At 46.1% G+C, this 18,481-nt stretch overlaps 1 protein-coding gene across 3 annotated transcripts in view; it reads left to right on the plus strand.

Annotated features, from left to right (window-relative positions):
- Nucleotides 1-18,481, plus strand: part of LOC8025350 (solute carrier family 13 member 5) — a 73,718-nt gene that overhangs the window by 30,533 nt on the left and 24,704 nt on the right. For 2 of the 3 annotated variants that reach the window (XM_029978101.3, XM_029978100.3), the window contains exons 2-3: nt 6,423-6,700; nt 13,056-13,205. In XM_029978101.3, coding sequence (XP_029833961.2) covers nt 6,566-6,700; nt 13,056-13,205 — 285 coding nt within the window. In that variant the 5' untranslated portion in view covers nt 6,423-6,565. Of the gene's footprint in view, nt 1-987; nt 1,079-6,422; nt 6,701-13,055; nt 13,206-18,481 lie in introns of all 3 variants that reach the window. The other variant, XM_040504698.2, reaches the window with a different exon arrangement.

The raw sequence follows: 18,481 nt of genomic DNA on the forward strand, positions 1-18,481 counted from the left end.
GTGTTTTTTTTTTTGTTTTTGTTTTTTCGTGTCTGACAGGCTTTTCAGTATAAAGAAAGCTACTGGCGTGACCCCCCCCCCCCCCTTCCCTTTAAAACAATATTTACAATTTTTTGTGTTTCTTTTTTTTTTTTTTTTTAACCGTTAAAATAAACTATGGATCTGCGAACGTTTATTCCCCGCCCAGATGAAGCGCCAGAGTTTCGAACCATGATGGCAAAGTTTCCGCAGTGACCGTTCTTTTGTTGTTGTTTTTGTTTATTTTCTCAAAAGTCAGGTTATTTTCTCAAATTTCCAATGAGAAAACTGGGCCCATTTTTTGCCCGTTTTCGGTAAAGGGTGCTATGGAGCTCCATGTTTTCGAGAACTCGGTCGGCCGCCATTTTCCCATTCAAAATTTTAGAAAATCACCTAGAACTTTTGAAGGAAATATCGGGTTGTGCTGCAACTTTGGCATCTAGTTATGACCTCTTGCGGGCGGAGAATGACCGTTCCGTGATGCGTAGTTTATTTTTGCGAAGAAAAGCAAGAAAACAAATCTAGTATTTTTTGTTGTTTTGGTGGGGAGGGTGGGGTGGGGGGGACACTTTTAAAAAGAGCAGTAAATTGAACCAGTTACGCTTTGTCGCACTTTGCGCTTTAAGCAAGTGCAGATTCTATAATGATTGCTAAAGACGTTATGCAGATATTAATAAGTTGTTTCACCAAGTTTGAGCTTTTGAGTCCATATTTTTTGGGAGAATATCAGAGTTCCGCCGTCATCTTGCCTCTGCAAGCGAAAACAAAACTGTGTCCCGTTTAGAGTGCTCGTTCATAATAAAATCCATGTCTATCGATTGGCATGTTGTGTCTACAAATACATAATTTATTTAACTGGTGAACGCAGCTTCAATACAACTGCGTACGAATTTCGCGTCCGCTCTGGACGCTGGTCCCCAAGACGTCTCTCCCCTCGCTCTTCTGAGGGATGTTTCTTCTGCCGCGCAGCCCTGTCTCTCGGGTGGTGTCGGGTATCACCGGTCCGCGGCACACTCCTCGGATCAGGAGTCCGACCCGCTTGCAGGCTTCGAGGAAACGAGCAAGTCCAAACACATGCTTCTAGCTATGCCGGAGCGCACCTAAAAATATCTGCCAATTTCGAGCTTTTTAATGCGAAAGCATTAACTGCGCTTTAAAAAAAGAAAAAAGCCCGTGCGTCTACTTTCCCACACAACACTTGGAAAGCCAATCACCGCAACTTACGGAGGCAGCTCAGTGAATGACGATGCCGAAACATATATTTAGACCAAAAAACGCAGTCTAAATTGTGACATTAAGCAATGCAAAACGTCACGCTTGCATTGCTTAGTGTCACTACTCAAACTGCGTTTTTTTTTTTGTCTTTTTTTTTTTTTGTCTAAACATATGTTTTGGCATCGTCATTTGCTGAGCGCGCATCCGCAAATTGCGGTGATTAGCTCTCCGAGTGTCGTGCGGGAAAGTATACGCACGGGCTTTCTTTTAATGTGTCTCAGTGGGTGTCCAAACAGGACACTACCAAACGCACGACTCCGACAAATCGTGAAAATTGAAGCGGACGCGCCCGCTTCAAGCCCGCTTCAATTTTCACGATTTGTCGGTGTCGTGCGTTTTGTAGTGTCCTGTTTGGACACCCCTTCATGGAGCGAAAGAACTAAACGGCTCTTTTACACCACTTCGATCCCATTGGCTAGCGCGCGTCCACAGCCAACAGCACCTTTTACGTCACTGCGATCCCATCGGCTAACCCGGGCCGCACCTATTCGCCGGGCACGCAGCGCCATGGGGTGGCCGGTCGTTGAAACTGACCCTGTGCGTCAGTTTCAACGACCGGCCACCTCATGGCGCTGCGTGTCCGTCGGCGCTAGAGTTGCTGTATAGGCTCCCTACGGGAGCCAGAGTTGCGCATTTGTTTTCCCCGCGCCGCCACGCCGCTATTCGCCGAGATCCATCACATGAGGAGCAAAGCATCCGGTGGCGTGCAAGAAAGCCACCTTTACGGTCGCTCCGCCGGCGTTTCTCTTGCCCCGGCGGATGTTTCCCTGCTTTCCGCCTCCTTTTCCTCCTCTCCTTTTTTCCATGCGCGGCGGCGCGCGCGGCGCCGCTATTCGCCAAATTTAGTCACGTGAGGAGCAAAGCATCCATCTCGTGCGGGAAAGCCGGCTTTACGGCCACGCGCCGAGGCTGAATGCGCAACTCTGCTACCGTAGGTAGCATATACAGGAACTCTAGTCGGCGCTAGAGTGCCTTCATACACACGCGCGCTTTTGCTTGCGTGGTGACATCTCAGCCATTTTTCCGCCCAATCGTTTTTTTTTTTTTGCATCTTGAAGTGCGCGCAATCCGGTGTCGCTCAGCTCGAGCGCGTAGCTTTGGCTCATGCATAGACGCCATTTTACCGCCCGAGTCACGCACCGAGTGCGCGAGAGCGTCACGCGCTGGCACATTTAGGGCAACAATGGATGTCTTCACCCTGTCGGCGCCAGGTCGGCGCTAGAGTTCCTGTATAGGCTCCCTACGGGAGCCAGAGTTGCGCATTTGTTTTCCCCGCGCCGCCACGCCGCTATTCGCCGAGATCCATCACGTGAGGAGCAAAGCATCCGTTGGCGTGCAAGAAAGCCACCTTTACGGTCGCTCCGCCGACGTTTCTCTTGCCCCGGCGTATGTTTCCCTGCTTTCCGCCTCCTTTTCCTCCTCTCCAGTTTTCCATGCGCGGCGGCGCGCGCGGCGCCGCTGTTCGCCAAATTTAGTCACGTGAGGAGCAAAGCATCCAGCTCGTGCGGGGAAGCCGGCGCTACGGCCACGCGCCGAGGCTGAATGCGCAACTCTTCTACCGTAGGCAGCATATACAGGAACTCTAGTCGGCGCCAGAGCCGTATATCGGCGCTAGAGTTCCTGTATAGCACAGCTGGCAGTAATGCAATTACTGTATTGAAATTACAGTAATTTAATTACTTGTTCCAGTAATTAGTAATGTAATTCATTACTTTTTGTAGCAGGTAATTTAGTAATGTAATGAATTACTCCAGCGACGGTAATTGTAATTAAATTACCTAATTTCTTTTTCGCACCAGGCATATTTTTTGTGTCCACAATACACAAGAGCGCTTTTCTTTTTATTTTACTTTTTCTTTTTCCTCTACACCTTTCCAAAAAACGCTCTTTGGCCGCCGCTATGTTGCTGATGCTAATGCAGCTGGTGCGACTCTCGCGCCCGCAATCAGCTAGACATTTTCTGCCACTCTTTTGAACTGTGAGAACCCGCTCAGCGCGATTCTCTACCTATGTTTTGCGGTTTTGCATTCGACGTTTTCTGGCCCCTCTTGAAAGTTTCCGCTTATTTTTTTTCTGATGCATACTGCGTACCCTCTCTGTGTTATCTTCCACTGTGAGAAATAGGGCTGGTAAGTGCCTTCCATTCGAGCTTTTCTGCTCGACATTCTCGGGAAACAAAGGAGGGGAAGTAGGTCGAACTAAGGCCCCTGGTGGAACGGCCCTCGACGCGATTTTGCGAACAATGACAATTCTTCTCCCCCCTCCCAGAGATAATCCGCGTAGGGTCCTCAGTCATCTCCAAAAATACTTGTCCGGGTTGAGGTGGGAAACGGATCAGCCGCGTGCGTTCCTCTGTCCATCGGAAACATGCAACAGAGTTCTAGCTGTGTGCCATGAACTGTGTAAATAACGTAAATAAAGTTATCTGTAGAAGGAAGTTATCAATAGCTCCTTTATATTTAAAAGTATACAAAGTAATGCGAAAGTAATGTCATTATTTTTAAAAGTAATTTGTGATGGTAATTAATTACTTTCTGGCTGTGGTAATTTGTAATGTAATTTAATTACATTTAAGCAATTTTCAGCAAAGTAATTAGTAATGTAATTTAATTACAAAATATGAGTAATTTGGCCAGCTCTGCTGTATAGGCACCCGAGAGGAGCCAGAGTTACGCGTCTGTTTTCCACGTGCCGCCGCGCCGTTATTCGCCGAGATCCGATCACGTGAGGAGCCGGATCAAGTGTCGTGCAGGAAAGAAGACGTCGCGCGGGCCCCGGCTTACGCTCCCCTGCTTCTGAACGCGCCGCGCGCCTCGAACGCGCGGCGCCGCTATTCGGCGAATTCAGTCACGTGGGAAGCGGACTTCGCAAGCCGTGCAGGAAAGCCGGCGCTCCGGGGTTACTCTAGTCGGCGCCAATCAGCGCAACCAACAACAAAAGTCGAAAGCCTGTCTTGTCTGTTTGTCTTCAATACCTCTCTTTCCTTATCGTGAATTAGAAACCAACACGTTCAACCATCTACAGCAAGATTGATGTACATGCTTTCGCATTAACAACTCATAAGAAGTGTTTAGCTGTACCTCGATCTTTTCTTTTACCTTTTTATTCGTTGACTAGAGAGCGCAAGGTGAGATTCATTACGTGCGGCAGTATTCTTTTTAGGGGCCTACTCCACCTAGTAAATTTTCCAACACTAAATACATTAGGGTCGTTTCGAGTTCTTTTTTTTTTCTCTTGAACAATTTAGTTTAGAGTCGTTGTGACGCTGACATGGGATATCAGAGCCGTTCCTTTTGTTCCTCTGATTTTATTAAGTCACACGAATCGAGTTGTTCCGTAATAGTTGCAATCGTTTTGCCTTTTTGCCCTTCTATTGTAACGTTGAAGATTAATCAGTAGGTGTAAAGGTGGGAACACGTGTCCGTAAAACCGTGCGGAAATCGCATGAATTTTCGAACGCGGGAGAATAGTTCAAAACCACTGATGAAGTAGTCACAATTTGTAATTTATTTATTTATTAATACATTTATTTATTGCACCTTCAGGGCCGAAGCATTACAGAGCGGAATGGGCACAGAAGTACAAACGTATAAAGCAACTGGTTAATACGGCTCAAACGCATAAATAATAACTAGTTAGTGTTTGCTTCAAACGTGCAAAATCGGTGATAGTTGCCATGAACACGGATAGGCAGTTCCTTTCACGAAACGTTTTAGGGATGAAAGACATAAAAAAATAATTTGAGTGACAAGTGGTTATGCCAACTTTGCAGATATGGTCAGGGCGAGAGGAGACAGACTGTAACAGTGTGACGTGTTGGGTGCGTTAGTTTGAAGTAAACATCTTGGGTGGAAAGAGCGGCAAAAAACTTGGACAATGGTAAAAAAACACCACGAGAGGACGCGCTGAGCTAACAACTGTTGCTTAATACTCAAAAAGGAAGGAAAGGAACAAGACGCATCTTAATCAGAAAAAATAGACACCACACACGCGCCAACCAAGCAGCATATTATGTAAAGATAGGCCATATCCGTGGCTACAAAATGCCCTTCATAGTTGTTTGAATGTACCCGAATTATTTTTGAGATAAGGCAACTGACGGCTCGCTGACACATCTCCCGCCAAGTTCAGAGATAAAAAAAGAGCCTCGATGATTTTACTTGTCACTTTGTCTGTATGCTTATCCAAAACAGTGACTTCACTAAAATTAGGCTGGCACATGCAGTCCCAGCAGTCTAAAGGTAGCGATCCCCAACAGTGGCCCTGCGCGAATACGAATGTACTCTAAGTCTGTCATTTAGACAGCGGCCCGTCTGTGCAACATGCACACTGCCACCCGACAAGGAAATCTTATAAACCACGCCAGACACACAAGCCACAAATCCGTACTGCGTGCTTTTTGGTGCATTACCTTTTGTACCGCACTTCGGGGGTAGCTACCTTTAGACTGCAGGGACTGCAAGTGCTATCCTAATTTTAGTGAAGTCACTGTTTTGGATAAACATACAGATAGAGTGACAAGGGAAATTATTGAGGTTTTTTTTTTTTCTCTGAACTTGGCGGGAGATGAGTCAGCGGACCGTCAGTGGCTTTATCTGAAAAATAAATCGGGTACCTTGGATCAACTATCAAGGGCATTATACGTTGTCACTGATATAGCGTATCTTAATGCAATATGCTGCTTGGTTGGGGTGTGTGTGCTGTCTATTTTTTTCTTATCAAGATGCTTATTGTACTCGTCTTTCCTTTTCTATGTATCAAGCGACAGTTGTTTGTTCAGCGCCGTCCTGTCGTGTGTGTCTCTTTACCCGTGTCGAAGTTTTTGCCGCTGTTTCTCCCCGAGACATAAACTGGTTTACTCAGTTGTTTTTTAGGCCAGGATTAACTTCGTGATATAAACACAAACGAGAGATCGTGAAACGAATCGGAAGAGGGGGCCGGGAATCTTGCACATGCATCTTAACTATGCTTTCAACACAGCTATATCAACTTTTGTTAAAGTCTGATAGACTTCCATGCCGCTCTTCTTATGACAGTGACCCAAGCCGAGGGGAAATTACATGTGTTTGCACCGTTCTAAGAGGGAATCTAAATAAAACCCGGAGCTGATCCATTTCTGTTTCTCGTAGACCTCTGCGAGGTATAAACAAGACCCCCATGGATTCGAGAAAATCGCTGGCTACGGTGCGGGTAGCGGCAGAACGTCCTTAACTGGCCGCAGCGCATACCCTCACCGTCTGGACCGGGGTGGCCGCTCGTTACTGCAGAAGCTATGGGATGGTGCGGAGCATGTTGCCCAAAAACCCTGGCTCGGGCAGCCACCGTGGCGGGGCGATCCTGGCGCAGGGTGCTGGCCGTCCTGGCGCCGATCGCACTGTGCCCTCTTCTCATCGTGTACGACAGCAAGGCAAGTTTTAAGATTCTGAAATATTTCCGTATCTGTGCCAGGCACTTCCAGTACACTGACGTCCAAGATAAACAAAAGAAAGCTTTGTCATTTTATTTAAACATTTAACCCACGGAGACGTCAATGTTTTTACAAAGAATGATAAGTAAAAAAAATAGTCAGAGTGCAGGCGAGCTGGTGTCAGTTGAACATAATTGTAAACCTGAGACTGGGGCAGAAAAGAGAACAGAGAATGTTCTCTTTTCTGTCCCAGTCTCAGGTTTACAATCATGTTCAATGATAAGTCGCTAGTTGTTTACACCGCAGCAGTTCAGTCTGCCAGACATGGCGACCCCCATTGTTACCCACTGTAGATAAAACATTTAGCCAGTGCAGTACAACTGCTAGCCTGGGGTCTTTAACGTGCATAAAGCAATAGTGATACCTGACCCCACGCCGGTACGATGCTAGTCGAAACGGGCAGCGCGAGTTTTCGCTTTACGTCCTCCGAGCTGGTGGGCTCTCAGCCTCTCGCCCACTCGGCCACTGATTCCCCCAATCTGTTTACGCTTCACTTCTAAATACGCGTTTCTCTTAAACTATGAAACGCGCGAAAAAAAAAAAAGAAAGAAAAGGAAACGAGGACAAATTACAGGACAGGCGCGACTGACAACCACTTGTCTGCTTTTCCTTCTCTCCATTTTGTCTTTGTATTTTTCGTGTTTTTTAAACCTCGGAGATTACTAGAAATTGACCCAAACTTCAGACCTTTTGCACCTGGTTTTCGTTCGCCTTAACAATCGCAAACGCGATTGAGGTCTGTGACGTGTAGTAAGTTGGGCGAGTTGGTATGATGACGTGATGAACAGAACAGCGCACACAAAGACAAGGACAGAGAAAAGGAACATGCAGGACACACAAGCGCTGACTCGCAACTGAATTTATACACAAAAGAAAGAAGAAGAAAACGTTTTGAAAGACACGCAGGGCACGCAGTGCTTATGACACGCGACACAACACCATCTAACTGCAACGTCTTTGCCCCATAGTCCTTTCTAAAAACAAGGTTTCAGTGTTTAGTAGTGCCACTGATGGGTGGCTGACGCAGCAGTCCCCCCAGGCTGTTGATGCAATGTGCTTCTAAGATTTCGCGAGTTGTCTTGTCTCGATAGTGTCCAATTATTGTTGTGCCTTTTAGAATCGGAGCACACGAGCAGGAATTGCAGTGAACGGGAAGGTGACCACCCACCGTAGATTTTAGTGAACGATCATGCTCGAGAAGGCGATCGTTTAGGCACCGTCCGGTTTGGCCCACATAGCTTCTACCACGCGTTAATGGGATTTTGTACACCACGCCAATTGAACACGGCACATACAGGTGGCTGTGGCGTTTCTGGCACTTGCCTTTGTTGAGGTTATCCGCTGTCGAGCGAACCTTTGAACAGATTTGCGCCATTCTTTTGGGAGCCGAAAACACCACAGGCACATCGTACCTTTGGGCTGCTCTTTTTAAATTATGAGAGGTTACCAATTATGAGAGATTACCATTGAAAATTCCATCAAGCTACGTAATTTGGGACACTGACTGCCAGTCAGCAGCCTTGGTGGAACGTGGTGGACCATCACACGTCATCTGATGGTCCATCAGATGACGTCTGACTGCCACTGCCAAGGCAATTTCATCATCAGGGGCAGCATTTATATAAGAGTAAAGCTATACGCACTCATAAATATCGTCAAATGCCTCGATAAAACAAAATGTTCAAGAAAAAAAAAAAAAAAAAGCAGGACCCCCGCGGATCGAACTCGCGACCGCTTGCGTACAAATCGGAAACACTAACCGCTATGCTACGCCACCGCTACAGAAACTCGATTTGACTATCCGTTTTATACGAGATGCTTCGGCTGCAAATGCAGTTAAGCCGTCAGCATGTTATGAAAGCACTCATACATCACTCGCCGTACTTCAGTTCTACTCACCTGCCATGTAGAGTACTTTCGCGTCGTAGAATGATCCTTTTGTTCGCGCGTCATCGGCCCAGTAGACCTGGTACACCTTGTCGTCTTTAACTACACCGCTAAAGTCCCTTACATCGTCGGAACTCACAACAGGCTGGGTCTTGTCGAGTAGAAATTCTACTAAAACATAAGACATTGTAGAGCCCGGGCAGGATCAACAAGTTGGAGCAAGAGGGCAAACAAAACGAGTCGAGAGCGATCGTTCAAGAAAGCTCGGCGAAGCATCTGTGGGCGAAGCGAAGTGTCGTGTTCGGCGCTTCGGCGAGCTTCTGATCAAGGTTGTCGGTCGGTTGCGTGTCAAATATCTAACGTCAGCGGTTTTATGGGCTCACGTCCCGAAACCGTTTTCTCGTGCCTAGATTACTTTTCGTATTCATAGATTTGACGAAATAGTGGTGTCCGAACGAGCTTTACGTCCTTTGACCGTACGTCTGTCTGCACGTCAAAGCTTTCTGACGTACAGTCAGAGACAATCGATGTACAGTCAGAATCACCACCAGGACATCCTGATGGCATTTCGCGGCGGCCGACTGCCACCAGGAGACCATCAGAAAGCAGACAAGCGGGGTCTGACTGGAGTTTGACTGTCGGTCAGAGTAACTTGTTGTCCAATCAGACATGCTTGACGTACAGTCAGGCACAGTCAGCGGTCCACTAGAAAACATTGACTGCCAAACAGCGTTACATTGATGGATTTTTCCTTCGGGGTGCATGTATGGTACAACAACCTTTCGTTTCTGTGGATCTCGAGGTTTCTTTCTCCGAATCCCTTTAGTCTTGCGTACTAAGACCGCCACCACCTCGTTTAAGACCTGTGATGGAAAGCCCGACTTTTGGAGTCTCTCAACTTGAGCATTAAAACTTTCACGAACAGTGTGAAAGCAGGACTTCGTAAGTGCAGCCCCAAGTATGGTAACCGCAATCCCCCTTTTAACAATTCAAGTCCCGCCAGAGCTCAAAAAGGTCTTAGGCCTTGGGCCCAAGTTTTGCCTCGAACCAACTCTTCAACCCCCCGAGCTTCAGGCGCTAACTAGAAAAATTGCATACAAGGTCAATGAAGATGTTCGACCGCGTTGTATTCATGAATGTGGTGACGCACTCGGTGGCAGCCATACTCGGCCTAGACATACATATGATCCCCGTCCTCTGATTTCTTTTTTGACCGATAATCACCTTCGCGTTTTAGAGGCTGATAAGGAAGGATCCTTTGTATTGATGCCTGAAGAGCACTTTAATGAAAAAGCCTGTACCGCCATGAGCAAGAACTTCAAGCGGGTACAAGTGTCCCCCAAGCAGATTAAGGCGCAGGCATTAAAGCTCTGTGAACGCCATTCCTTGACAAGCTTGTCCGGAAACATCAAGAAAGCAACAGGGCTTAACCTTGAGGTGTTCTTTAGTGTGAAAACCCATAAGGAAGCCTGCCCATTCCGTGCCATCATCACTGAGAGAGGCACGTGGCAGCGCCAGATGGCGGGCTTTCTTCAAAAACACCTATCAGGTTTGCAAATCAAGGACCCCTTTTTAGTCAGCAATTCTGAAGCAGTAGTGGAAGCTTTCAAGAACAATAATTTCAACAACCACTCTTTGTTCAGTGTTGACGTGCAAGACCTTTTTTATTCTCTTCCACACCAAGCATTACTTGCCTCAGTCAAGTCCTGCATTGAAGAGCAAGGGGAGCTCTCCTTCAGAAACTCTAGTGGTGTTTCTTTAGAAGGCTTTCTAGAACTTCTGCAATTCTATTTGAACTCTATGATCGTTGACTGGAAAAACGGTACCTTTACGCAGCGGTCAGGTGTGTGCATAGGATCATGCGTGGCCCCCGTTCTTAGTGATATTTTTCTAGCAAGTGTTGATAGAGCTATTGAAGGTGCCCTTAGCAGATCAGAAGTGTCAAAGGTGTTCCGATACGTTGATGATTTTTTGCTAGTGTATCCCAAGTCTGTTGAAGGTGATTACGTTGATAAGGTTATGAGCGTATTTTCCAGGTGCGGCTTTGGTCTTAAATTCACTGTTGAAAAACCTTCGGACGGAAAGTTACAGTTCCTGGACCTTTCGTTATCTCTTCATACAAACCATATCTGCTGGAGTTTCTCTCCTAGGTCAAAAAAGGGCATCCTTCACTACACATCCGCACATTCGAAAGTTGTTAAAAGGGGGATTGCGGTTACCATACTTGGGGCTGCACTTACGAAGTCCTGGTTTCACACTGTTCGTGAAAGTTTTAATGCTCAAGTTGAGAGACTCCAAAAGTCGGGCTTTCCATCACTGGTCTTAAACGAGGTGGTGGCGGTCTTAGTACGCAAGACTAAAGGGATTCGGAGAAAGAAACCTCGAGATCCACAGAAACGAAAGGTTGTTGTACCATACATGCACAAAACCTCTCATAATTTAAAAAGAGCAGCCCAAAGGTACGATGTGCCTGTGGTGTTTCCGGCTCCCAAAAGAATGGCGCAAATCTGTTCAAAGGTTCGCTCGATAGCGGATAACCTCAACAAAGGCAAGTGCCAGAAACGCCACAGCCACCCTTATGTGCCGTGTTCAATTGGCGTGGTGTACAAAATCCCATTAACGTGTGGTAGAAGCTATGTGGGCCAAACCGGACGGTGCCTAAACGATCGCCTTCTCGAGCATGATCGTTCACTAAAATCTACGGTGGGTGGTCACCTTCCCGTTCACTGCAATTGCTGCTCGTGTGCTCCGATTCTAAAAGGCACAACAATAATTGGACACTATCGAGACAAGACAACTCGCGAAATCTTAGAAGCACATTGCATCAACAGCCTGGGGGACTGCTGCGTCAGGCACCCATCAGTGACACTACTAAACACTGAAACCTTGTTTTTAGAAAGGACTATGGGGCAAAGACATTGCAGTTAGATGGTGTTGTGTCACGGGTCATAAGCACTGCGTGCCCTGCGTGTCTTTCAGAACGGTTTCTTCTTCTTTCTTTTGTGTATAAATTCAGTTGCGAGTCAGCGCTTGTGTGTCCTGCATGTTCCTTTTCTCTGTCCTTGTCTTTGTGTGCGCTGTTCTGTTCATCAAGAGGTCTGTGACTATCGTTTCGTCTCCTCACTTTGATACGACCATATGTAATATGTATATACAAATAAACGTTTCAGTTTTTAATTGTATTTGATGTAAGGAACTTCGTCGGCTAGTGTTACAGCGATAAGGAAAGTTGGGGCAGTAGCATACTATAAATCCAATATATCACAATGCGGCGATCTGTTGCGTGTTTTTAGCCACATTAAAGGCGCGATGCAACAATTTTTCTACTTTTCATAGATACAGCTTAGAATTATTCCTTGACATTTATGACCTAAGACACGCCTTGCTTTTTTTTTCTTTTTTCTGTACGGAATGGCAGTCGCAGAGAAAATCCAAGAAAAACGAACACCTCTTGCCCCCTCAACTCGCAGCCAGAAAAAGCTGCCACGTAATCTGGAGCCGATATTTTGCCGCCAATGTTTTCAACATAGCCACGTGTTAGGGTTGTCAGAGCACAGGGCGCACGCTGAGTTCCGGGCATTGTTAAGGTTCGGCTATTCCTGCCGTCGCAGTGATTGGGCACGAACCACTACCCGGATGCATGTCGAGGCATTGATTGTCAAGAGCCAAAATCGAATGCCTCCGCTGTATTCGTGTCCACTGTATGAGCAGTATTTAAATATCGTCACAGTGTAGACCGCAAAACTCGATGACGCACTCCTGGGGATCGCATTGGTGGCATTGTCCCCACAGCTCCGTTGTCAAGTTTTGGGAAGGAGAGACTGAAAGAGAAAATCCGCTTTTATCCTTAGAATTATTACGCGACAAAGACGCGTCTGGGTCATTGGGGTTGCATTCGAGTATTCTTGGGTCCCACCAGTGCTGTACCGTTAGTATGAGGTTGCATTACATATTTTCTTCAATTAATCATGCTGCAGGTTCATAGAAACATTTTTAGTGTCTTTGATGTACGCGGTACCAAGCCTCACCTTACAGCACAGCGCTCGTAAAGAAACACAACAGTTGATAGTAAATTTCGCCTATTAAAAAATTGCATCAAAATTCACGAAAGTGTCTCACTCTAGCCTTCGCCAAATTACCCACTACCAAGAAGAATGCTGGCAACCTAGGCGCGTGTGCTGCGCGCGCTCGTCTTATGTACCGCTGTGAAACATTCAATAAAAGTTACCCAAAAAAGGCGTTGACGAATGTATATGCGAGTGAGAGGGCATATGCTATAGACTTAGCCTTAGTGTATTTACGATTGCGCGTAACTAGCATTCTTCCCGGAACATGGGAAATCTAACAAAACGACAATTCCAAGACCACTTCAAAGTCGCTCTTCACTCAGTGCCTCTTATATCTGCAGGAGACGCGATGTGGGTACGCCATTCTTTTGATGGCAGTCTACTGGATGTTCGAGCTGGTCCACCTCTCGGTCACGTCGCTGCTGCCCGTCTTCCTCTTTCCCGTCTTAGGCATCCTGGACACCGCCAGCACGACCGCTCCCTACATGAAGGTACTGTGTCTGGCATACGTTTTCGAGCGGCGTCTTTTGCGCCTTGTAACGCTGATGCGTCCAAATATTATCCCACCACCAAACGCAACCCTAAACTTTGCTTCCTCCCCTGAGTTAACAGTGAATGCATGTTTATTTGCCCGATGCAGTGGGGCGTGGGGCATACAATAACTTTAAAACTCCGCCTTGAAAAGTCTTCTACCTGTTTTCACGTTGAAAAGTTCTGGGGCAGGGTAAATAAAAGGAGCGGACCAGTTAAGGGTACGACGCAAGCAGAAGTGCACAGGACAAGCTCGAGCAGGGATTCAACGGAGATACAGGTAGAGCATTGCTCTCGCTATGGTGCCTGGAACGCGTCTTCGAGGGATGCGTCTGTCATCTTATACCGCCCATGCATCCAAAGTGGTCACGAAGTGGCCACCAATGGCGTCACAAAAGCTGGTGTGTCACGCATTCGGATGTCACGAACCTGGCGGTGGATCGTAGAAATATTGCCGACAAAGGCGAGCGGACGCGAGGGTCGCTGTCATCGTAGCGTCCCAACTCGTGACTGTCGAAGCCTCTATGAACCGTCAAGCTAGAGAGCGACCTGCAGCTGAACAGGCCTCTGCAGCTTGCACCTCCGCTACTGAGCGGCCACCAGGGTCGCTGCGGGCACCAGCACGACACTTGTATGACGTTATCAGACAAACATCGATGGAGCACTTTTGAGGAGGCGGTAAACACACCAGTCAGAGACGCGCTCCAGGCACCATAATGAAAGTGAGGCACGATTTCGTTCAGACTTCGAGAAGCTGAACTATCGTCGCTACGACGAAGTCGATCAAAATGACGAGAGCTTCTTTTTTTTTTTTTTTTAATTAGAGTTTATATTTGAATGTGTAAAATTCTTTTAGCTCGAGTGTCTTATTTCAACCCCGATACCTGCCAGATATATTTTTTATTATAATTCTAGTTTGGAAATTAAAGGCTTCATGCACCTTACGTCACTTCCGGTTATCCTTTAAATCGATACCAACATCGCCGTCTGCCATCAGTGCCTTGGCACCAAGTTGGAGGCATTCAGCGTCTTACTGCGGCAGAAGTACTGTCGTAGAGCTCTGGCGTTTGCCTCGCTTGCGTCTGATTATAAAACAAAGTGGTGGCGAAAAGCCGATGAAACACGGAAAGAATAAGCGTGACTTGTGTTTAACATCCCTGACAACACACATGTATCCAGCGACCATCCTATAAGGATGTCCAGATTGGGACGTTGGGGGTGTCGTATTGATGTCCCAATAAGGTTCGGGAAACATTACAAGTGCAACGCCGAAAAACATTCATGGGGTGTCCAACGGCGCATGTTTTCGGGACTATATTAGGACATCACATAATATTTTTATACTCGACTACTTCTTTATTCTACTGCTTTTGTAGTGGAAACACATGTGCACAGAAGGGTCTTGTTTGAACAAAGTGAAGTTTTATTAGGCTTACGAGTGGAAAACTTAGCTTTGAGGTTGACGAAAATAATCCCTGGAGAAGGGGAACGAGGGGGACAAAGGACAAACACAAATCTCGAAACACAGCTAGCTGACTGCTGCGCGACCGAAAAAAACCTGCCTGTTCCTGGTATAGAACCTGGCACCTCTCCATTTTCATTCGAGCGCTCTACCAATTGAGCCAACCAGGAGTCAGACGTCAGTAGAGCAAACGGGTTTTTTTCAGCTGCCACAAGACCACCAAGGCGAACCACAAGACCCACCGAGGCGAACTGCCTGAATTTCTTTCAGGTTATGATGATAATGCAATTAATACGAAGGACCAAGCGAGCTGGACAAGAATGACGAAAATAAGCCCCTTCTCCAGGGCTTATTTTTGTCATTCTTGTCCAGCTAGCTTGCTCCTTTGTATTACCTGCATCATCATGACCTTAAATATTACCGGCCGTTCACCCTTGTTGGAGTTAGCCTGGTGGCAGCCGGTAAAACCCCTTTGCTCTGTTGACGTCTAACTCCTGGTTAGCTCAGTTCGTAGAGCGCTCCAGTGGGAATGGAGAAGTCTCTTGTTCGATACCAGGACCAGGCGGAGTTTTTTTCGGTCGCGCACCAGTCGTCTAGCTGTCTAGTGAAAATCGAGTTTTGGGCTTCAGAAAGCCAAAATTACGTTACAAAAATGTATATAAGCTGCAACGAGCTTGAGTATCACCTCAGAGCGGTAAACCGGAACTCATGGCCTGCAGCAAAAATGGCACCCCCCGGCTGCCTCTATCTTGTCTGTTCGCCACATTAGTGATCACGTGACGTCAAGATGACTGCGCCCAGAGGTGGACCTAATCAGAGTTTCCAGATCATGGTCAGCGGATGAGCCCTGTGGGGCTGTGTTCCAATCTTGCTCGAATGAATGCGAATTACTCCGGCGGATCATGTCATGTGACAAGACATATAGAGAAACTGGACGAGGGCTAGGTTTTCAAAAGCCAAGGTACAGAAACTTCATCCTAAAGTGAGATCAAGTAAATTTTGGAACACAACCCTGCTGATCGTAATCGTGCCAGTCTGATCTGGCCCAGCTCTAAACGCAGCCATGTTAACGTCTCGTGATTACTAATGTTGCAAACAGGCCGGATGGCGGCACCTAGCTGGAGGGGGTGGGTACCATATTTGGCCGCTGGTATACCGTTTACCGTTCTAAGCTTACTCAAGCTCGTTATAAGCTCACCATATGATAAGCTGCAGGATTTGTAAAATTGCAAACGATACACAGAAATCGAACGAAAAGAAAAGAAAGTAGGAGTTATGGCATTTCACAAGCAAACAATCTAGCCATGTGGCCATGGCCTGGACATCGCAAAAAAACTTTATCGGTAGATTTCAATTCTACATTGACTATAACCGACAACGCACCATATATGACTGTCAGAAAAATGTCTTCATAATATTTCATTACGTATCAATGCCATGAAGACTTAGGTAAAGGCTGTTATGAACCGCGGAGTCAGTTAAATGAGGTGTGAAGAATCGGTGCCTGCACACAGAAAGCTGAAACCTTCATTGAAACTCAACTTTTTTGGTGAGGTTTAGCTTGCGAAATCTTAGAGCATTGGTTCGTTTCTGTGAAAAAATGAAACATTCTAGAAAATATTAGGGATGCAGACGAGCAAGTCGCGGGCGAATCGGCTTAATGCATCGCCTCCTGACAGGTACAGAAGCACTGATTCGAAAGCAGAAGACGCAGTAACGAAGGTGACCGAATCATCTGATTTTATTACACTGCTTGCTACAAATACTAATATATGACACAACAAGCGGAACTATCAGACAACTCGATCGTTGAAACTCTCGAGGATATTCTCCTTTTTCACGGGAAAAAAAGTACGCTCTGAGATTTTGCGAGCCAAAACTTGCAACTAAATTATACCTTGCATGAAATATTGAGCTTGCTACACAAAGACACCGATTCTTTTCAGTTCATTTTACTGTGCACCCCTCGATTCATAACTTTTTACCCTGGTCTGCAGATCATTGTCATTTTATGAATAATTATGAAGGCATTATTCTAACAGTCACATTATGTGCTATGTTGATTTTAGCAAGTGTAGCATTTAAGTCTGCCGAAATCATGTACAGCCTGTTCGTGTAACATTTCTTGTAGAAACTACTAGTATCTTTAGTCTACACACTGCATGCAATTTATGCGTTTTTGCTTGTGTTAGGCAGGCTGAGAGCAATAAAACTTTGGTTAGGGCTAGTTGGTACATACTGATTAAAAGGTTAAAAGATAAATTCTTCGGAAAGGATGCATGCCCTGGAGCACGCGGAGTTCCATCAAGGGTTAGAGTCCGTCGCTCTGTCACTACCACGGTGCTTTGTGCTTTGACTTCATGATGATGGTGCTCGCAGAGTGACGAAAATTTATAGCGTTGCTTTAATTAGTAAACCAATCACTCTAAATGACATAAAATTGCAGCACTTAGAATTAAATATTTTCTTTCAATAAAAATAACAGTATTACGACCAATTTGAGCACAGCCCTGAACCCAAACCAATGCTGCTCGCGGTGATGATTGGTCTCATCAGCCAGCGCCGTGGCACGCCTTTCGGCAAACGCCACAATTAAGCTTACTTCGAGCACGACTTTTGGGGGGAGCGGAGCGGGGGGGGGGAACGGAGCGGGGGGATTGACAGTCTGTTTTTCCTTTTTTTAATGCGCCGTTATCTCCGTTGTGTTCTGTCTGGGCGTGAAATATGGAAGTATGTTATAGGTTAATTGTACCGACTAAATCTAATAAAATATAATAAAAAAGATTACGCGACGACGCAACTTATCAGACTGCAGGCGGCTCGCAAGATAACAAAAGCCAGAAATTAGGTGCGCAATAGGCCATATTCGAAATTCTCGCTAGCTATCATCATCATCATGCCATCACGAGCCGCCATTGTTTTCCCCACATTTCCAGTTGTGGGCAAAGCGCATCTGTATTTAACTCGCTTTTTTTCAATAATATTACGACAATTTATTTCTGCACTCAGCAGGTTTTTGTTTAGTTTTTGGTTCAAAAAGGAAAAAGAAAACGGCCGCGAAATTTTGGAAAAGGAATTGTCAGCAACGAGGTCGCAAGACTTCCCACTCAAGCAGTGCACTGGGCCATCCAGGTCAGTGAACGATCTTTATCGATGACGTTCAGTGAAGGTTTCGTACTGAACTGACAGCAGGTTATCATATTTTAATTCTACGACTCCCACTTTACCGAGACCCTTGTCTCTCGGGCGAAACTATTGGTACGCGGACCCCGCAACATGGAGAAAATTTGATAATTGATCATGAGCAGAGTAGATGGCGCTTCTTTTTGCATCTGCTCTAATGGGAAAAGTAGAAAGTCGTTCAAAATGTGGAGACAAGACGCCTCCGTATTCACTGCGTCCGTCGGCGACCAGAATCGCTAGTGTTTTCATGTGTACGCATGTTAAGATCATGCTTTATAATTGTTGTGTGCCTTGGTGTCGGAAAACTTATGCCGGAGAATCGAAGATTCACTTGTTCTCCTTCCCAACCGACGAGCAACGGCGTATTTAATGGATTAAGACGATTCCGAAGAAAGTAGTTCAAGTTGCGAGCTCTTCGAAGGTATGTTAATTTGTCAGCTTTATGTTTTATCCTTACTCTATTGTACTTTTGAATCGTCAATGTGTCCCGAAGGGCAATAGCGCAGTAAACACCGGTATGTTTCGTACTCTCAAGGATGCATAGCAGATATATTTTAGAATGAGTTACCACTATCACAGTGTTTTGAACTA

Source organism: Ixodes scapularis, unplaced genomic scaffold (genome assembly GCF_016920785.2).
Source record: "Ixodes scapularis isolate PalLabHiFi unplaced genomic scaffold, ASM1692078v2 PGA_scaffold1__304_contigs__length_218370807, whole genome shotgun sequence".
NCBI lineage: Eukaryota > Metazoa > Arthropoda > Arachnida > Ixodida > Ixodidae > Ixodes > Ixodes scapularis.